This window comes from Pseudorca crassidens, chromosome 2 (genome assembly GCF_039906515.1).
Source record: "Pseudorca crassidens isolate mPseCra1 chromosome 2, mPseCra1.hap1, whole genome shotgun sequence".
Lineage (NCBI taxonomy): Eukaryota > Metazoa > Chordata > Mammalia > Artiodactyla > Delphinidae > Pseudorca > Pseudorca crassidens.
Window position 1 is genome coordinate 141,254,205 of NC_090297.1, and position 22,331 is coordinate 141,276,535.

General features: G+C 38.2%; 1 protein-coding gene and 1 long non-coding RNA gene across 4 annotated transcripts in view; both read left to right on the forward strand.

Annotated features, from left to right (window-relative positions):
* The window catches only part of PLA2G4A (phospholipase A2 group IVA), a 160,799-nt gene that overhangs the window by 24,210 nt on the left and 114,258 nt on the right, over positions 1-22,331 (forward strand). For all 3 annotated transcript variants that reach the window (XM_067728953.1, XM_067728955.1, XM_067728954.1), the window contains exon 3: positions 22,163-22,244. In XM_067728953.1, the coding sequence (XP_067585054.1) occupies positions 22,163-22,244 (82 nt within the window). The remainder of the gene's footprint in view (positions 1-22,162; positions 22,245-22,331) is intronic.
* On the forward strand, positions 693-20,838 carry LOC137219826 (uncharacterized). The gene is made up of 2 exons (XR_010941263.1): positions 693-1,022; positions 20,513-20,838. It is a non-coding gene; the product is annotated as an uncharacterized lncRNA (long non-coding RNA).

The window sequence follows — 22,331 nt, forward strand, 5'->3', positions numbered from 1 at the left end:
CTTGGAGGGAAAAAATACCAAAATATATGTAACAGTATTGAACATTCATGGAACAGTAAAAAGTGTAGTTATCACTCAGCAATTATCAGCCTGCACACTTCACATGAATTGACAGAGAGAAGATAAAATAATTATTGATTTAAGGGCTATATTTTGGTGTGCATTTTCAGAGTAATTAACTTTGTAAACTCTCCCTTAGTTAGATGTATTTAAGCAAACTCTTTTATAGGTGGGCAATTTTTAATAAAAAGTTGAATAATTCAAATTTTGGTATGTAATTTTCCAAACTCCGTTGGAAGGGTACACTCTTTCTTCTGATCAAAAAAGCAGAGGAGAAAAATTTCTTTGCTGAATTTAACACTTGAGATCCAGTTAGATTTATATGGACTAGAAATAGTTTTTATGGATGTTAAGGAATAATACAAAGCCTCATTTTTATTCAGAATGAAACACTCTTCTCTTACCCTACAACCCTTTCGAGCTGCCATCATCTTTCTTTCCCTGCTTGGATAGCAAGGATTAATGTACCATAACTTTTTGTAGTTCTTTCTTCCATTCACAGCTTGAATCATTGAAAACTGGACTCAGGTTTTCCACTTTATGGAAAGGTCTCATCAAGGGCCTCTTTGGTGCTGAATCAAATGGATTCTTCAGGTCCCCTCCCCCATCCCCATCTCTGTTGGTCATTCTCCTCTTCTTAAAACTCCTTAAAAGTTTTTTTTTTTTGCAAGCTTCTCTTAATGTTTGACTCCTTTTTTAAACTGAGACATAGCATATATAAAGTGCATACATTTTAATTGTTCAGCTTGATGGATTTTTACATGAAACCATGAAACCATCATACAGATAAAAATACACATTATAAGTACCCTAGAAGAGTTGTTCATGTCCCTTCCAGTCAATAAACTCCACAAAACTAACCAATATTTGTCTTCTATTACCAAAGATCAGGTTTCCTGTTCTTGACCCTCATGTAGATGCCTGCATTCAACATTTTGTCTGCGAGATTCATTCATGTTATTGTGAGTAGCAGAATTCCACACTTCTACATTGCCTTGTAGTATCCATTATCTGATACAGTATACCACAAACTGTTTATCTGGTCTACTGATAACCCTCATGTCCTCACCGAATGGCAATGGTACCTTTGCTAAATATCAGGCAACCATATATGTGTGGCTTGGTTTCTTTTCTTTTCTATTGGTCTATTAGTCTTTGTTTGCCCCAGTACCAATCTTTCTTAATGTCTATAGCTTTGAAATGTGTCTTTATATATGGTAGTGTGAATCCTCCAACTTTTTCTTCTTCAAGATTGTCTTGGCTTTTCTTAGGCCTCTGCACTTCCATATAGGTTTTGAAATCAATTTGTCAATATACACACACACACACATACACACACACACAAATGCTGCGATTTTTATTAATACTGAAATTATTCTGTAGATGGATTAGGGGAGAGATGACATGATAGGAATATTGAATCTTCCAATCTATTTACAATCATGAAACTAATGTTAAACTAATGTTTCACTAGAAACTAAAAAGCTAACGTTGTATTTACATGGAAATACAAGTGTTTTTTATAGATCCAGTGAACTTACAGAATTTCTTTATTAATTCTAATAGTTTGAAGTTTTTTTAGATTTTCAACTTACACATTCCTGTTATCAGTGAATAATTCCAGTTTTCCTTCCACCGTTATGGTGTTCTGTAGATGAATTTTAACATTGAGGGTAGGTGCAGATTAGTTTTTTCTTACCCTACCACCTCAAGAGAGATGGATAATTTCTATAACTCAGAGAATTCAATGAAATCTGGCACTTGAAACTGAGAAGGAAGATAAGGTTAAGGTGTATAGCCCTGAGCTTGAGATAAAGACCAATAATAATTCTAAATCTTAACATTTATACTTTCAATTCAGTTTATCTGCAAATCTATTTTAATATTTTTTTCTGAGCACTTATCACCATTTATTGAATGCCCATTGGGTACTACTCCCTGTCAGTAGGCACTGGGAAATCAAAATAATCCTTGAACTGAGCTTATGTCTAGCAAAAAAATAATTTATAATAACTTTAAGGGCTCTGATAGGAACAATGAAGATTACTCTGGGAATATACAACATGAATAACTAATAACAGGAATCCTTCTGGAATTCCTAAAGGAAGTGACATGGAAGCACAGACCTGAAGGTATAGTAGAAGTTAGGTGAAGAGAGAGAAAATGACTTTTCTGGATTGGGAAAAGCATATGTGAAGTAGTCTGGAGGTGAGAAAGTACATGTTGTAAGGAAATGAAAGAATTTCGGTATGGCTGGAGCATAACACATTTCAAAGAAATTATTATTTCAAATGACCTTCACTTTTCTGCCTAATATGACCAGGCCTTATTACTAACTGCTATGCAGGCCTCACATGTCTCATGTCAGATGGCCGTATTAACAGGCCATTTAGTTTCTTTTTTTAACACGGCAGAGCATGTTTAAAACCAAATTGCATCTGGATGTTTTAAGACTCATTTCTGTCACCTTTTCTTGCAAATTTGGTTAACTATAGACAAATATTTAGGCCATAATAATTACCTATGTGGCATCTTAATATGATGAAGCATGCTAAAACCACATATCTGTAACACATTTTTCTTGACCTTCTCCAGCATCAGAATTGGACAATCATTTAGCGTTCCGGTGTATAGCCCTTTTCAATGAGAGGGTCCTAAGAGCTTTATACTTTCATTCATGCTTGTTTTTGCTGTGTGTGTGAAAAAAAACTGTGCATGTGTGTGTGTAAATTTTTTTAGTGACAAAATTTCCTGCCCTAGTTATCACAGAAGGATACTTTTCAAACTATATAACTGAGAATACTTTTATTAAAAAGGAAAGATGGGGAAAACTAAGCCAACTTACTAGTAATGAAGGGTGCCAGACAGATCGACACAGTTTTGGCTGCCTCAAGGCGGTGAAGATTGGACTCACCCTCACCACACCTGTAATGCAGGGACATGTTGGAGAATCGTGTGGGCTGATGCAGCGAGTTCCCTTGTTTCCAATGGTGCCAGCTTTTAAGAACGTAGGAGAAAATGGAGTAATATATGTAGGGCACAATGCAGTTCCCAAATGTCTAGAGTTGTTCTGAGGTACTTTCCATCCTGAAGGGTATTTGTGTATTTGTGTCTCCAGAATCTACTGAAGTTCTTTTGGACCAGGAAGATATCAATCTTGCAAAGATAGATCAAATATAAAATACTTATAAAAATTTCCATCTTTTTACTCTGAAAAGATGAGTCACTTCCCTGGAGTGAAAAAAAATCTAGAGCTCTTCCCACCACCAATTAGCAATGGAGGGCCACTGTCCCACATCCACGGAAAACTGAGTTCGTGTCCACACTGAGGTCAACCACCTGGGTATGCGAGCATGACTGCCTGCTAAAATACAGGGATATTTGAAAAAGGTCATTGTAGGATGACTGGAAATGTTACCAAAAAAGTAGAAAGCTATTATTCTAGATTATTATGGTCACAGGGTGGGGGGGAAAAACACTGGTGTAGGTAATCAAAGAACTAGTGTTTTAGTGGTAGTTCCAGACTTTAGTTACGTGCTCTTGAGCACTTAAACTGACTTTTAGCTGCTTCATATGAAGTATGAGTAGTACCTGCTGTGTCTGTTCCACGGGGCTTTTATAAATAATAAATCATTATGTACACAAGCATTTTTTTTTACATCTTTATTGGACTATAATTGCTTTACAATAGTGTGTTAGTTTCTGCTTTATAACAAAGTGAATCAGTTATACATATACATATGTTCCCATGTCTCTTCCCTCTTGCATCTCCCTCCCTCCCACCTTCCCTATCCCACCCCTCCAGGCGGTCACAAAGCACCGAGCTGATCTCCCTGTGCTATGCGGCTGCTTCCCACTAGCTATCTATTTTACGTTTGGTAGTGTATATATGTCCATGCCACTCTCTCACTTTGTCACAGCTTACCCCTCCCACTCCCCATATCCTCAAGTCCATTCTCTAGTAGGTCTGTATCTTTATTCCTGTCTTAACCCTAGGTTCTTCATGACATTTTTTTTCTTAAATTCCATATATATGTGTTAGCATATGGTATTTGTCTTTCTCTTTCTGACTTACTTCACTCTGTATGATAGACTCTAGGTCTATCCACGTCATTACAAATAGCTCAATTTTGTTTCTTTTTATGGCAGAGTAATATTCCATTTTATATATGTGCCACATCTTCTTTATCCATTCATCCGATGATGGACATTTAGGTTGTTTCCAACTCCTGGCTATTGTAAATAGAGCTGCAATGAACATTTTGGTACATGACTCTTTTTGAATTATGGTTTTCTCAGGGTATATGCCCAGTAGTGGGATTGCAGGTCATATGGTAGTTTTATTTGTAGTTTTTTTAAGGAACCTCCATACTGTTCTCCATAGTGGCTGTACCAATTCACATTCCCACCAGCAGTGCAAGAGGGTTCCCTTTTCTCCACACCCTCTCCAGCATTTATTGTTTCTAGATTTTTTGATCATGGCCATTCTGACTGGTGTGAGATGATATCTCATTGCACTTTTGATTTGCATTTCTCTAATGATTAATGATGTTGAGCATTCTTTCATGTGTTTGTTGGCAGTCTGTATATCTTGTTTGGAGAAATGTCTATTTAGATCTTCTGCCCATTTTTGGATTGGGTTGTTTGTTTTTTTGGTATTGAGCTGCATGAGCTGCTTATAAATTTTGGAGATTAATCCTTTGTCACTTGCTTCATTTGCAAATATTTTCTCCCAGTCTGAGGGTTGTCTTTTCGTCTTGTTTATGGTTTCCTTTGCTGTGCAAAAGCTTTTAAGTTTCATTAGGTCCCATTTGTTTATTTTTGCTTTTATTTCCATTTCTCTAGGAAGTGGGTCAAAAAGGATCTTGCTGTGATTTATGTCATAGAGTGTTCTGCCTATGTTTTCCTCTAAGAGTTTGATAGTTTCTGGCCTTACATTTCGGTCTTTAATCCATTTTGAGTTTATTTTTGTGTATGGTGTTAGGGAGTGATCTAATTTCATACTTTTACATGTACCTGTCCAGTTTTCCCAGCACCACTTATTGAAGAGGCTGTCTTTTCTCCACTGTACATTCCTGCCTCCTTTATCAAAGATAAGGTGACCATATGTGCGTGGGTTTATCTCTGGGCTTTCTCTCCTGTTCCATTGATCTATCTTTCTGTTTTCGTGCCAGTAGCATACTGTCTTGATGACTGTAGCTTTGTAGTATAGTCTGAAGTCAGGGAGCCTGATACCTCCAGCTCCGTTTTTCGTTCTCAAGATTGCTTTGGCTATTCGGGGTATTTTGTGTTTCCATACAAATAGTGAAATTTTTTGTTCTAGTTTTGTGAAAAATGCCATTGGTAGTTTGATAGGGATTGCATTGAATCTGTAGATTGCTTTGGGTAGTATAGTCATTTTCACAACGTTGATTCTTCCAATCCAGGAACATGGTATATCTCTCCATCTATTTGTATCATCTTCAGTTTCTTTCATCAGTGTCTTATAATTTTCTGCATACAGGTCTTTTGTCTCCTTAGGTAGGTTTATTCCTAGATATTTTATTCTTTTTGTTGCAATGGTAAATGGGAGTGTTTTCTTGATTTCACTTTCAGATTTTTCATCATTAGTGTATAGGAATGCATTAATTTTGTATCCTGCTACTTTACCAAATTCATTGATTAACTCTAGTAGTTTTCTGGTAGCATCTTTAGGATTCTCTATGTATAGTATCATGTCATCTGCAAACAGTGACAGCTTTACTTCTTCTTTTCCAATTTGGATTCCTTTTATTTCCTTTTCTTCTCTGATTGCTGTGGCTAAAACTTCCAAAACTATGTTGAATAAGAGTGGTGAGAGTGGGCAGCCTTGTCTTGTTCCTGATCTTAGTGGAAATGCTTTCAGTTTTTCATCATTGAGGATGATGTTGGCTGTGGGATTGTTATATATGGCCTTTATTATGTTGAGGAAAGTACCCTCTATGCCTACTTTCTGCAGGGTTTTTATCATAAATGGGTGTTGAATTTTGTTGAAAGCTTTCTCTGCATCTATTGAGTTGATCATATGGTTTTTCTCCTTCAGTTTGTTAATACAGTGTATCACATTGATTGATTTGCATATATTGAAGAAACCTTGCATTCCTGGAATAAACCCCACTTGATCATGGGGTATGATCCTTTTAATGTGCTGTTGGATTCTGTTTGCTAGTATTTTGTTGAGGATTTTTGCATCTATGTTCATCAGTGATATTGGCCTGTAGTTTTCTTTCTTTGTGACATCCTTGGCTGGTTTTGGTGTCACGGTGATGGTGGCCTCATAGAGTGAGTTTGGGAGTGTTCCTCCCTCTGCTATATTTTGGAAGAGTTTGAGAAGGATAGGTGTTAGCTCTTCTCTAAATGTTTGATAGAATTCGCTTGTGAAGCCATCTGGTCCTGGGCTTTTGTTTGTTGGAAGATTTTTAATCACAGTTTCAATTTCAGTGCTTGTGATTTGTCTGTTCATATTTTCTATTTCTTCCTGATTCAGTCTTGGCAGGTTGTGCATTTCTAAGAATTTGTCCATTTCTTCCAGGTTGTCCATTTTATTGGAATAGAGTTGCTTGTAGTAATCTCTCATGACCTTTTGTATTTCTGCAGTGTCAGTTGTTACTTCTCCTTTTTCATTTCTAATTCTATTGATTTGAATCTTCTCCTTTTTTTTCCTTGATGAGTCTGGCTAATGGTTTATCAATTTTGTTTATCTTCTCAAAGAACCAGCTTTTAGTTTTATTGATCTTTGCTATCGTTTCCTTCATTTCTTTTTCATTTATTTCTGATCTGATTTTTATGATTTCTTTCCTTCTGGTAGCTTTAGGGTTTTTTTGTTCTTCTTTCTCTAATTGTTTTAGGTGCAAGGTTAGGTTGTTTATTCGAGATGTTTCCTGTTTCTTAAGGTAGGATTGTATTGCTATAAACTTCCCTCTTAGAACTGCTTTTGCTGCATCCCATAGGTTTTGGGTCGTCATGTCTGTGTTATCATTTGTTTCTAGGTATTTTTCATTTCCTCTTTGATTTTTTCAGTAATCACTTCGTTATTAAGTAGTGTATTGTTTAGCCTCCATGTGTTTGTATTTTTTACATATCTTTTCCTGTAATTGATATCTAATCTCATAGCGTTGTGGTCAGAAAAGATACTTATACAATTTCAATTTTCTTAAATTTACCAAGGCTTGACCTGTGACCCTAGATATGATCTATCCTGGAGAATGTTCCGTGAGCAATTGAGAAAAATGTGTGTTCTGTTGTTTTTGGATGGAATGTCCTATAAATATCAATTAAGTCCATCTTGTTTAATGTATCATGTAAAGCTTGTGTTTCCTTATTTATTTTCATTTTGGATGATCTGTCCATTGGTGAAGGTGGGGTGTCAAAGTCCCTTACTATGAATGTGTTACTGTCGATTTCCTGTTTTATGGCTGTTAGTATTTGCCTTATGTATTGCGGTGCTCCTATGTTAGATGCATAAATATTTACAATTGTTATAGCTTCTTCTTGGATCAATCCCTTGATCATTATGTAGTGTCCTTCTTTGTCTCTTATAATAGTCCTTATTTTAAAGTCTGTTTTGTCTGATACGAGAATTGCTACTCCAGCTTTCTTTTGGTTTCCATTTGCATGAAATATCTTTTTCCATCCCCTTACTTTCAGTCTGTATGTGTCTCTAGGTCTGAAGTAGGTCTCTTGTAGACAGCAAATATATGGGTCTTGTTTTGTATCCATTCAGCCAATCTGTGTCTTTTGGCGGGAGCATTTAGTCCATTTACATTTAAGGTAATTATCGATATGTATGTTCCTGTTTCCATTTTCTTAATTTTTTTGAGTTCGTTATTGTAGGTCTTTTCCTTCTCTTGTGTTTCTTGCCTAGAAAAGTTCCTTTAGCATTTGTTTTAAGGCTGGTTTGGTGGTGCTGAACTCTCTCAGCTTTTGCTTGTCTGTAAAGGTTTTAATTTCTCCATCAAATCTGAATGAGATCCTTGCTGGGTAGAATAATCTTGGTTGCAGGTTTTTCTCCTTCATCACTTTAAATATGTCCTGCCAGTCCCTTCTGGCTTGCAGTTTCTGCTGAAAGATCATTGGTTAACCTTATGGGGATTCCCTTGTGTGTTATTTGTTTTTTTTCCCTTGCTGCTTTTAATATGTTTTCTTTGTATTTAATTTTTGACAGTTTGATTAATATGTGTCTTGGCGTATTTCTCTTTGATTTATCCTGTATGGGACTCTCTGCGCTTCCTGGACTTGATTAACTATTTCCTTTCCCATATTAGGGAAGTTTTCAACTATAATCTCTTCAAATATTTTCTCAGTCCCTTTCTTTTTCTCTTCTTCTTCTGGAACCCCTATAATTCGAATGTTGGTGCGTTTAATGCCTGGGACTGTCCTCAGTTCTTTTCATTCTGTTTTCTTTATTCTGCTCTGCAGTAGTTATTTCCACTATTTTATCTTCCAGGTCACTTATCTGTTCTTCTGCCTCAGTTATTCTGCTGTTGATCCCATCTAGAGTATTTTTAATTTCATTTATTGTGTTGTTCATCATTGCTTGTTTCATCTTTAGTTCTTCTAGGTCCTTGTTAAATGTTTCTTGCATTTTGTCTATTCTATTTCCAAGATTTTGGATCATCTTTACGATCATTATTCTGAATTCTTTTTCAGGTAGACTGCCTATTTCCTCTTCATTTATTTGGTCTAGTGGGTTTTTATCTTGCTCCTTCATCTGCTGTGTGTCTTTCTGTCTTCTCATTTTGCTTATCTTACTGTGTTTGGGGTCTCCTTTTTGCAGGCTGCAGGTTCGTAGTTCCCGTTGTTTTTTGTGTCTGTCCCCAGTGGCTAAGGTTGGTTCAGTGGGTTGTGTAGGCTTCCTGGTGGAGGGGACTAGTGCCTCTGTTCTGGTGGATGAGGCTGCATCTTGTCTTTCTGGTGGGCAGGTCCACGTCTGGTGGTGTGTTTTGGGGTGTCTGTGGACTTATTATGATTTTAGGCAGCCTCTCTGATAATGTGTGGGGTTGTGTTCCTGTCTTGCTAGTTGTTTGGCATAGGATGTCCAGCACTGTAGCTTGCTGGTCGTTGAGTGAAGCTGGGTGCTGGTGTTGAGATGGAGATCTCTGGGAGATTTTCACCATTTGATATTATGTGGAGCTGGGAGGTCTCTTGTGGACCAGTGTCCTGAAGTTGGCTCTCCCACTTCAGAGGCACAGCACTGACTCCTGGCTGCAGCACGAAGAGCCTTTCATCCACACGGCTCAGAATAAAATGGAGAAAAAGTAGAAAGAACGAATTAGTAGAAGTAGAAAGAAAGAAAGGAGGGAAGGAGGGAGGGAGGGAAGGAGGGAGGAAGAAAGGAAGGAGGGAAGGAAGGAAAGAAAGAAGATAAAGTAAAATAAAATAAAGTTATTAAAATAAAAAATAATTATTAAGAAAAAAAATTCAAAACAAAATGGTCGGACAGAACCCTAGGACAAATGGTGGAAGCAAAGCTATACCGACAGAATCTCACACAGAAGCATACACATAACACACTCACAAAAAGAGGAAAAGGGGAAAAAATCATAAATCTTGCTCCCGAAGTCCACCTCCTCAATTTGGGATGATTCGTTGTGTATTCATGTATTCCACAGATGCAGGGTACATCAAGTTGATTGTGGAGCTTTAATCCGCTGCTTCTGAGGCTGCTGGGAGACATTTCCCTTTCTCTTCTTTGTTCTCACAGCCCCCAGGGGCTCAGCTTTGGACTTGGCCCTGCCTCTGCGTGTATGTCACAGGAGGGCGTCTGTTCTTCGCTCAGACAGGACGGGGTTAAAGGAGCCGCTGATTCGCGAGCTCTGGCTCTCTCAGTCCGGGGTAGGGAGGGGCACAGAGTGCGGGGCGGGCCTGCGGCGGCAGACGCCGGTGTGACGTTGCACCAGCCTGAGGCGCGCCGTGCGTTCTCCCGGGGAAGTTGTCCCTGGATCCCGGGACCCTGGCAGTGGCGGGCTGCACAGGCTCCCCGGAAGGGGGGTGTGGATAGTGACCTGTGCTCACACATGGGCTTCTTGTTGGCGGCAGCAGCAGCCTTAGCGTCTCATGCCCGTCTCTGGGGTTCGTGCTTTTAGCCGCGGCTGGCACCCGTCTCTGGAGCGCCTTTAAGCAGCGCTCGACCCTCCCCTCTCGCACCAGGAAGCAAAGAGGTAAGAAAAAGTCTCTTGCCTCTTCGGCAGGTCCAGACTTTATACGGGACTCCCTCCCGGCTAGTCGTGGTGCACTAACCCCCTGCAGGCTGTGTTCATGCCGCCAACCCCGGTCTTCTCCCTGCGCTCCGAATGAAGCCCGAGCCTCAGCTCCTAGCCCCCGCCTGCCCCTGTGGGTGAGCAGACAAGCATCTCGGGCTGGTGAGTGCCGGTCGGCACCGATCCTCTGTGTGTGAATCTACCCGCTTTGCCCTCTGCACCCCTGTTGCTGCGCTCTGCTCTGCGGCCTCGAAGCTTCCCCCCTCCGCCACCCGCAGTCTCCGCCCATGAAGGGGCTTCCTAGTGTGTGGAAACCTTTTCTCCTTCACAGCTCCCTCCCACTGGTGCAGGTCCAGTCCCTATTCTTTTGTCTCTGTTTATTCTTTTTTCTTTTGCCCTACCCAGGTATGTGGGGAGTTTCTTGCCTTTTGGGAGGTCTGAGGTCTTCTGCCAGCTTTCAGTAGGTGTTCTGTAGGAGTTGTTCCACGTGTAGATGTATTTCTGGTGTATCTCCAAGCTTCTTTAGAATCTTAGTAAGGTAGGGTATTTCTAGGGGGCATCAGAATGTGAGATAGTGCTGCTGGGAAATCAGAAATATAAAGGTGACAAAACTATTACAAAATCACTGCACAAAGGAATAATGAGTTTTATGGCAAATAGCATTTTTTTTTAACATCTTTATTGGACTATAATTGCTTTACAATGGTGTGTTAGTTTCTGCTTTATAACAAAGTGAATCAGTTATACATATACATATGATCCCATATCTCTTCCCTCTTGTGTCTCCCTCCCTCCCATCCTCCCTATCCCACCCCTCTAGGTGGTCACAAAGCACCGAGCTGATCTCCCTGTGCTATGCGGCTGCTTCCCACTGGCTATCTATTTTACATTTGGTAGTGTATATATGTCCATGCCACTCTCTCACTTTGTCCCAGCTTACCCATCTCCCTCCCCATATCCTCAAGTCCATTCTCTTGTAGGTCTGTGTCTTTATTCCCGTCTTACCCCTAGGTTCTTCATGACCTTTTTTTTTTTCTTAGATTCCATATATATGTGTTAGCATACGGTATTTGTTTTTCTCTTTCTGACTTACTTCACTCTGTATGACAGACTCTAGGTCCATCCACCTCAGTACAAATAACTCAATTTCGTTTCTTTTTATGGCAGAGTAATATTCCATTGTATATATGTGCCACATCTTCTTTATCCATTCATCTGTCGATGGACACTTAGGTTGCTTCCATGTCCTGGCTATTGTAAATAGAGCTGCAATGAACAGCAAATAGCATATTTTTTGTGAGCACTATCAAATTCTAGATAAGTAAGGAAGAGGGCAGTTAGGAATAAGCTTCTAGCCTTTTTCCTATACCAGCCATTCCTTGCCACAAGCCTCTAACCTGAGGCAGAAGTACACACATTTAAAGTAAGGTCCATATTTCTGCTTCTTCACCACAGAGCACAGATTAGAAATCCTTAGAAGGTCACGAAGTTTACTTCTCAGTTCTTGAATTTTGATTTGGTTCTTTTAAAAACTTCTGAGCCATTTTTTATTCCTTGGCTATTTGGGGTCTTTTGTGTTTCCATACAAATAGTGAAATTTTTTGTTCTAGTTCTGTGAAAAATGCCAGTGGTAGTTTGATGGGGATTGCATTGAATCTGTAGATGGCTTTGGGTAGTATAGTCATTTTCACCATGTCGATTCTTCCAATCCAAGAACATGGTATACCTCTCCGTCTGTTTGTATCATCTTTAATTTCTTTCATCAGTGTCTTATAGTTTTCTGTATACAGGTCTTTTGTCTCTTTAGATTGGTTTATTCCTAGGTAGTTTATTCGTTGTTGCAGTGGTAAATGGGAATGTTCCCTTAATTTGTCTTTCAGATTTTTCATGATTAGTGTCATTAGTGTCTAGGAATGCAAGAGATTTCTGTGCATTAATTTTGTATCCTGCTACTTTACCAAATTCATTGATTACCTCTAGTAGTTTTCTGGTAGCATCTTTATGATTCTCTGTGTATAGTATCAAGTCATCTGCAAACAGTGACAGCGTTATTTTGTCTTTTCTGATTTGGATTCCTTTTATATTTTTCTCTTGTCTGATTGCTGTGGCTAAAAATTCTAAAAGTATGTTAAACAATAGTGGTGAGATTGGACAACTTTGGTTTGTTCCTCATCTTAGAGGAAATGGTTTCAGTTTTTCACCATTGAGAATGACGTTGGCTGTGGTTTTGTCATATACGGCCTTTATTATGTTGAGGTAAGTTCCCTCTATGTCTACTTTCTAGAGAGTTTTTGTCATAAATGCGTGTTGAATTCTGTCGAAAGCTTTTTCTGCATCTATTGAGATGATCATATGGTTTTTCTCCTTCAAATTGTTAATATGGTTTATCACATTGATTGATTTGTGTATATTAAAGAATCCTTGCATTCCTGGGATAAACCCCACTTGGTCATGGTATATGATCCTTTTAATGTGCTGTTGGATTCTGTTTGCCAGTATTTTGTTGAGGATTTTTGCATCTATGTTCATCAATGATATTGGCCTGTATTTTTCTTTCTTTGTGACATCTTTGTCTGGTTTTGGTGTCAGGGTGACGGTGGCCTAGTAGAATGAGTTTGGGAGTGTTCCTCCCTCTGCTATATTTTAGAAGAGTTTGAGAATGATAGGTGTTAGCTCTTCTCTAAATGTTTGATAAAATTTGCCTCTGGAGCCATCTGGTCCTGGGCTTTTGTTTGTTGGAAGATTTTTAATCACAGTCTCAATTTCAGTGCTTGTGATTGGTCTCTTTATATTTTCTGTTTCCTCCTGGTTCAGTCTCGGAAGGTTGTGCATTTCTAAGAATTTGTCCATTTCTTCCAGGTTGTCCATTTTATTGGCATAGAGTTGCGTGTAGTAATCTCTCATGATCCTTTGTATTTCTGCAGTGTCAGTTGTTACTTCTCCTCTTTCATTTCTAATTCTATTCATTTGAGTCTTCTCCCTTTTTTTCTTGATGAGTCTAGTTAATGGTCTATCAATTCTGTTTATCTTCTCAAAGAACCAGCTTTTGATTTTATTGATCTTTGCTGTTGTTTCCTTCATTTCTTTTTCATTTATTTCTGATCTGATTTTTATGATTTCTTTCCTTCTGTTAATTTTGGGTTGTTTTTGTTCTTCTTTCTCTAATTGCTTTAGGTGTAAGGTTATATTCTTTATTTGAGATGTTTTTTGTTTCTTAAGGTAGGATTGTATTGCTATAAACTTCCCTCTTAGAACTGCTTTTGCTGCATCCCATAGGTTTTGGGTCGTGTGTTTTCATTGTCATTTATTTCTAGGTGTTTTTTGATTTCCTCTTTGATTTCTTCAGTAATCACTTCGTTATTTAGCAGTGTATTGTTTAGCCTCCATGTGTTTGTATTTTTTACATATTTTTCCTGTAATTGATATCTAGTCTTGTAGTGTGGTGGTCAGAAAAGATACTTGATACAATTTCAATTTTCTTAAATTTGCTAAGGCTTGATTTGTGACTCAAAATATGATCTATCCTGGAGAATGTTCCATGAGCACTTAAGAAGAAAGTGTAATCTGCTGTTTTTGTATGGAATGTCCTATAAATATTAATTAAGTCCATCTTGTTTAATGTATCATGTAAAGCTTGTGTTTCCTTATTTATTTTCATTTTGGATGATCTGTCCATCGGTGAAAGTGGGGTGTTAAAGTTCCCTACTATGATTGTGTTACTGTTGATTTCCCCTTTTATGGCTGTTAGCATTGGCCTTATGTATTGAGGTGCTCCTATGTTGGGTGCATAAATATTTACAATTGTTATATCTTCTTCTTGGATTGATCCCTTGATCATTATGTAGTGTCCTTCTTTTTCTCTTGTAATAGTCTTTGTTTTAAAGTCTATTTTGTCAGATATGAGAATTGCTACTCCAGCTTTCTTTTAATTTCCATTTGCATGGAATATCTTTTTCTATCCCATCACTTTCAGTCTGTATGTTTCCCTAGGTCTGAAGTGGGTCTCTTGTAGACAGCATATATATAGGTCTTGTTTTTGTATACATTCAGCCAGTCTATGTCTTTGGGTTGGAGCATTTAATCGATTTACATTTATGGTTATTATCGATATGTATGTTCCTATTACCATTTTCTTAATTGTTTTGCATTTTTATTGTAGGTCTTTTCCTTCTCTTGTGTTTCCTGCCTAGAGAAATTCCTTTAGCATTTGTTTTAAAGCTGGTTTGGTGGTGCTGAAATCTCTTTGCTTTTGCTTGTCTGTAAATGTTTTAATTTCTCTGTCGAATCTGAAGGAGATCCTTGCTGGGTAGAGTAATCTTGGTTGTAGGTTTTTCCCTTTCATCATTTTAAATATATTGTGCCACTCCCTTCTGGCTTGCAGAGTTTCTGCTGAAAGATCAGCTGTTAACCTTTGGGGATTCCCTTGAATGTTTTTTGTTGTTTTTCCTGCTTCTAATGTTTTTTCTTTGTACTTTATTTTTGATAGTTTGATCAATACGTGTCTTGGCATGTTTCACCTTGGATTTATCCTGCATGGGAATCTCTGCGTTTCCTGTACTCGATTGACTATTTCCTTTCCCATATTAGGGAAGTTTTCAACTCTGATCTCTTCAAATATTTTCTCAGTCCCTTTCTTTTTCTCTTATTCTTCTGGGATCCCTATAATTCGAATGTTGGTGCATTTAATATTGTCCGTCAGGTCTCTGAGACTGTCCTCAATTCTTTTCATTCTTTTTTCTTTATTCTGCTCTGCCATAGTTATTTCCACTATTTTATCTTCCAGGTCCCTTATCCATTCTTCTGCCTCAGTTATTTTGCTATTGATTCCTTCTAGAGAATTTTTAATTTCATTTATTTTGTTGTTCATCATTGTTTGTTTGCTCTTTAGCTCTTCTAGGTCCTTGTTATACATTACTTGTGCTTTCTCCATTCTATTTTCAAGATTTTGGATCATCTTTACTATCATTACTCTGAATCCTTTTTCAGGTAGACTGCCTATTTCCTCTTCATTTGTCTGGTCTGATGGGTTTTTACCTTGCTCCTTCATCTGCTGTGTGTTTCTCTGTCTTCTCATTTTGCTTAACTTACTGTTTTTAGGGTCTCATTTTCACAGGCTGCAGGTTCATAGTTCTCAATTTTTTGGTGTCTGCCCTCAGTGACTAAGGTTGGTTCAGTGGGTTGTGTAGGCTTCCTGGTGGGGGGGATTGGTGCCTGTGGTCTGGTGGGTAAGGCTGGATCTTGTCTTTCTGGTAGCAGGACCCCATCCGGTGGTGTGTTTTGCGGTGTCTGTGAGCTTATTATGATTTTAGCAGCCTCTCTTCTAATGGGTGGGGTTGTGTTCCTGTCTTGCTAGTTGTTTAGCTTATGGTGTCCAGCACTGTAGCTTGCTGGTCATTGAGTGGAGCTGTGTCTTAGCGTTGAAATGGAGATCTCTGGGAGAACTTTTGTCATTTGATATTACATGGAGCCAGGTGGTCTCTGGTGGTCCAATGTCCTTAACTCAGCTCTCCCACCTCAGAGGCACAGGCCTCTAACCCAGCCAGAACTCCAATACCCTGTCAGCCACACGGCTCAGAAGAAAAGGGAGAAAGAAAGAAAGAATAAAATAAATTTATTAAAATAAAAGAATTATTAAAAAGTAGAAAAATTAAAAGGTAATAAATAAGGAAAGAAAAAAATAAATAAAAATGGACAGACAGAACTGTAGGACAAATGGTAAAAGAAAAGCTATACAGAGTAAATCACAGAAAGAAGCATACACACTCACAGAAAGAGAAAAAGGAAAAAAATATCTGTATCTATATCTATATATATAAAAAGGAAGAGAGCAACCAAATTAATAACCAAATATACCAATGATAATAAACTCTAAATACTCAACTAAGATAAACATAAAACCAGGAACAAATTAGATGCAGAAAGCAAACCTGAAGTCTACAGTTGCTCCCAAAGTCCACTGCCTCACATTTGGGATGATTCATTGTCTATTCAGGTATTCCAGTGATACAGGTATATCAAGTTGATTGTGAAGATTTAATCCACTGCTCCGGAGGCTACTGGGAGGAATTTCCCTTTCTCTTCTTTGTTTGTACAGCTCCTTGGCCTCAGCTTTGGATTTGGCCCCACCTCTGCGTATAGGTCGCCGGAGGGCATCTGTTTTCCACTCAGAGAAGACGGGGATAAAGGAGAAGCTGATTCAGGGGTTCTGGCTTACTCAGGCCAGGGGGAAGGAGCGGTACAGAATGTGGGGTGAGCCTGCAGTGGCAGAGGCCAACATGACGTTGCAACTGCCTGATGTGTGCCATGTGTTCTTCTGGGGAAGTGGTCGCTGGATCACGGTACCCTGGCAGTGGTGGGCTGCACAGGCTTCTGGGAGGGGAGGTGTGGATAGTGACCCGTGCTTGTACACAAGCTTCTTGGTGGCTGTAGCAGCAGCCTTAGCATTTCATGCCTGTCTCCCGTGTCCACACTGATAGCCACAGCTCACACCCATCTCTGGAGCTTGTTTAGGCAGTGCTCTGATTCCCCTCTCCTTGCGCACCCCGAAACAATGGTCTCTTGCCTTTTAGGCAATTCCAGACTTTTTCCCAGACTCCCTCCCTGCTAGCTGTCGCACACTAGCCCCGTTCAGGCTGTGTTCATGCAGCCAACCCCAGTCCTCTCCCTGGGATCTGACCTCCGAAGCCCGAGCCTCAGCTCCCAGCCCCCGCGCGCCCCGGCGGGTGAGCAGACAAGCCTCTCGGGCTGGTGAGTGCTGGTCAGCACAGATCCTCTGTGCGGGAATGTCTCCACTTTGCCCTGTGCACCCCTATTGCTGCGCTGTCCTCCATGGCTCTGAAGCTTCCCCCGCCCCCCGCCGCCCCCCATCTCCACTAGTGAAGGGACTTCCTAGTATGTGGAAACTTTTCCTCCTTCACAGCTTCCTCCCACTTGTGCAGGTCCCATCTCTATTCTTTTGTCCCTTTTTTCTTTTTTCTTTTGCCCTACCCAGGTATGTGGGGAGTTTCTTTCCTTTGGGGAAGTCTGAGGTCTTCTGCCCGTGTTCAGTAGGTGTTCTGTAGGAGTTGTTCCGCATGTAGATATATTTCTGATGTATTTGTGGGGAGGAAGGTGATCTCCACATCTTACTCTTCCACCATCTTGAAGGTCTCCTCTAGAGAGACTTTAGATCAACTACAGATATAATGCACTAGATTGTAAATATCTGTATAACTTTAATAAATGGAAATAGCCTTTTTTGCTATTAGGTATTGATGTTGATATTATTATTCTCTATAAGTAAAGGAATATAGAAAGAGTAAAGACATTGGGGACAGGAAGACTGGATTCTAATTCAGTTTTAACTTTTACTGTCTGTGAGATACTGGGAAATTACTTAACCTCTCACTTTACTCATCTATAAGTACATATAATAACATCTGTTTTATAGGGTTGTTGTGAAAATGAGAATTTGCATCTATTAGAATGTGTAACAGATGGTTCATACTCAATGAATCCTTCTAATAAAAATTTCATCTTTCTGTACCTATTATTAATAAACATTTGACATATGAATACATTTGTAACAGTTTCAAAAAATGTTAAATAATAGATGAGAATTGCTAATCATTTTTATCCTATGAGGGAGTTTTTCGGCATTTGAAAACCCATGTGGTATTAAATTTCTAGGATATGGAAAAATAGCATAGATGATTTGGGGAGTATGTACTATTATATATGATAATTATTGAAAAGTTCTCTTTAGTGGGGAAAGCTAATCCCTAAATTGGATTTTCAAGAACATTTGCTTATTCTGTTACAGGCTCAGATATCATTTGTCTCTCTCTCTCTTTTTTTTTTTTTTTTTTTTAATGTGGATGTCTACTTTTTCCAGCACCATTTGATGAAAAGGCTGTCTTTTTTCCATTGTATTGCCTTTGCTCTTTTGTAAAAGATCAGTTGACTATATGTGTGTTGGTCTATTTTGGGGCTTTCTATTCTGTTCCATTGATCTAGTTGTTTATTCTTTCATCAATGCCATACTGTTTTGATTACTGTAGCATTATAGTAAGTCTCGATGTCAGGTAGCATCAGTCCTACAAGTGTATTCTTCTCCTTCAACATTATGTTGGTTATTCTGGAGTCTTTTGTCTTTCCATATAAACTTTAGAGTCAGTTTGTTGATATCTACAAAATAACTTGCTGAGATTTTGATTGGGATGGCCTTGAATCTATAGATCAATTTGGAGAGAACTGATATCTTGACAATATTCAGTCTTCTATCCATGAACATGGAATATTTCTCTTTTTATTTAGCTCTTGATTGCTTTCCTTTATCAGAGTTTTGTAGTTTTCCTTATATAGGCCTTGTACATTTTTTTTAGATTTATACCTAAGTTTTTCTTTTTTTGTGTGTGTGGGCAATGCTAATGTAAATGGTATTGTGTTTTAATTTCAAATTCCACCTGTTCATTGTTGGTATATAGGAAAAAGATTGAATTTTGCATATTAAACTTATAACCTACAACCTTGCTATAATCACTTCTAATTCCAGGAGTTTTAAAAATCAATTCACTTGGGTTTTCTACATAGTCAATCATGTCATCTGTGAACAGAGACAGTTTTATTTCTTCCTTCACTATCCATACATCTTATATTTCCCTTTCTTGTCTTATTGCATTAGCTAGGACATCCAGTATAATGTTGAAAGAAGTGGTAAGAGGGGGCATCCTTGTCTTGATCTTTTCAGGAAAACTTCTAGTTTCACACCATTAACTATGATATTGGCTGTAGGATTTTTATAGGTGTTCCTTATCCAGTTGAAAAAATTTCCATCTATTTTTAGGTTGCTGAGAGTTTTCATCATGAATAGGTATTGAATTTTGTCAAATACTTTTTTGTGTCTATTGATATGATCATGTGATTTTTCTTCTTTAGACTGTTAATGTGATGGATTACAATAATTACTTTTCAAATGCTGAACCAGTCTTCCATACCTGGGATAAATACCATGTGGTTGTGGTTACAATTCCTTTTATGCATTTTTGGGTTTTATTTGCTAATAGTTTGTTGAGAATTTTTATATCTTTCTTTATAAGAGACATTGGTCTGAAGTTTTCTTTTCTTGCAGTGCCTCTGTATAGTTTTGTTATCAGGATAAACCTGGCTTCATAGAATGAGTTAGGAACTATTCTCTCTACTTCTATCTTCTGGAAGAGATTGGAGAACATTGGTATAATTTCTTCCTTAAGCGTTTGGTAGAATTTACCAGTGAATCCATCTGGGCCTGGTGTTTTCTGTTTTGAAAAGTTAAACTTTGACTCAATTTCTTTATAAACATAGGCCTATTAAGATTGTCTATTTCTACTTGTGTGAATTTTGGCAGATTTTGTCTTTCAAGGAATTGGTCCATTTCATCTAGGTTTTGAAATTGTGGGCTTAGAATTGTTCATAGTGTTCCTTTATTATTCTTTTAATGTCCATATGATCTGTAATGAACTTCCTTCATTCAATTATGATATTTATAATTTGTGTTCTCTCTGTTTTTTTCTTATTTAGCCTTGCTAAAGGCTTATCAATTTTATCGATCTTTTCAAATTTTGATTTCATTGATTTTCTCTATTGATTTTCCATTTTTAATTTTATTCACTCCTCCAGTTCTTACAATTTTTCTTCTGCTTACTTGGGATTTAATTTGCCCTTCTTTTTCTAGTTTCCTGAAGTAGACACTTAGATGATTGATTTTAGGTCTTTCATATATATGTATGTATATATGTATACACACACACACACACACATATATGTTTCAGTGCTGTAAATTTCCCTTTAAGCACTACTTTCACTGCATCCCGCTAAACTTTGATAAGTTGTCGTTGCATTTTCATTTAGTTCCAAATATTTAAAAATTTCTCTTGAGACTTCTTGTTTGACATTTATGTTATTTAGTAGTTGTTTAATCTCCAAGTACTTTGTGATTTTTTTAGCTATTATTCTGTTACTGATTTTTAGTTTAATTCCATTGTGAGAGTAGACATTGAAGTTTTGTTCCATGTTAGCTTAAGAATAATATGTATTCTGCTGCTGTTGGATGAAGTAGTCTGTAAGTGTTAATTATATCTAGTTGACTGATGGTGCTGTTGAGTTCAACTCTGTCCTTACTGATTTTCTGCCTACTGCATCTGTTCATTTCTGATAGAGGGGTGTTGAAGTTTCTAATTATGATAGTGGATTCTCTCTCTTTTTTTATTTGGCCACAGCGCGGCATGCAGGATCTTAGTTCCCCAGCCAAGAATGAACCTGTACCCCCTGCAGTGGAAGCATGGAGTTCTAATCACTGGACCGCCAGGGAATTCTCTGGATTCTCTCTCTCTTTCTCTGTTTTTTTTTTTTTTTTTTTTTTTGGTGGGAGGAGTGCATGTGATTTTTGGTTGTAGTATAAGGCAATATGCCTTTTTTTAAGCACTCATTTTTTTATGATTGATAATTTCATGTATGTAGAATAAAACTTTGGCAATTCAGAGCCCTTCTGAAAATAGAAGGCATTTCTCTTTGACTTTAATAAAAATTACCTTGAAAGATTTTATATGCTTCTCTGCCTTTTTAAACAAGGTATGCTCATTATTCATGACTTCACCTCTTCTTGATGCTGTGTTATAAATCTGGACATATATTACTCTGTTGATAGAGTGATATCTTCAGAAACTGTTGAATGCTGTATAACTTTTGCTCCTATATCCCACTATTGCTGGTCCTTATGAGTCCACTTTTATAATTTTTTTCTGCCTCCTTACTTTTAGACTCACTTCTCAGTATTGTCAGTATCTTAGCTTCTTTTTAATTAGTTATGGACTTTTTTTTTTTTTTTTTGCGGTACGCGGGCGTCTCACTGTTGTGGCCTCTCCCGTTGCGGAGCACAGGCTCCGGATGCGCAGGCTCAGCGGCCATGGCTCACGGGCCCAGCCGCTCCACGGCATGTGGGATCTTCCCGGACCGGGGCACGAACCCGTGTCCCCTGCATCTGCAGGCAGACTCTCAACCACTGCGCCACCAGGGTAACCCAGTTATGGACGTTTTAACAAGTTAAGCAAGTCTATTAAAATTATGAAAGGTAGGAGTAACTTATAAATGTGGGCCTCTCCTAAGATTAAACAAAAATGCTTGAGCTTTAGATAAAGATTTTGTAATCGTTTCAGTTGCTCAGAGAACTTTGTGAGTTTCTGCTTTCCCATTCTGTTTTGGTGAGTAGAATCATTTGAGAACTAATATCCAGTTACGTGAAGTGTTTAATAAAGTCTTCTACCTGTTAATACTTCTTATGTGCATGCAAGCTATTAGGCTAATAGAAACTTTTAACATTGTCACATATGGTTTTAACAAATAAATTAAAATTAATATAAGTAGCTTGCTGGTTATTGCTTTGGATCCAAAGGATTTTGAAAACTGCTCTGGAAATGTTATACCAAAAAAAGACTTTCATTGAACAGTAACAATAAAAACAAACACATTTAGATAATGCAAACATCTTGCTCTGACTTCACCTTTCTAAGGCAGGTCTTGCTTATCACCTAGTACAAAGCCTGATTGTGCGCCTAGAAAGCCTGCAGTCCTGATTTACATTTTTCCCAAGGGCTTGGTAAACCCTGTAAAGCAGGGACTGCAAAGAAGTCCTAACAATCAAGCTGCAGTGACATTTTAAAGCATGATATAAACTTCTCAATCATTCTGTGCCAGAGAGAGGAAAGGATCAAAAAAGGAAAAGCCTCATGATCAAAGAATGTTTCTGGTATGCATGTTACTTCCTTTCAACTGGAGTATTTTCAATTAGTCTCCAGGAAACAATGAAAACAATTTACCTGGATCCTATATTACAGGCTTATTTTAAATTCATTATGAATTTTTTTTTCCAGGTGGAGCACCATTATTCCCACAAGTTCACAGTAGTGGTGTTACGTGCCACAAAAGTAACAAAGGGGGCCTTCGGTGACATGCGTAAGTGCCCTTATTTGCTTTTCTGTTGAAAATACGTAATTATGATTCACTCTTCAGTTGCCTGAGTTCCTTGACAAACCTGGGGCT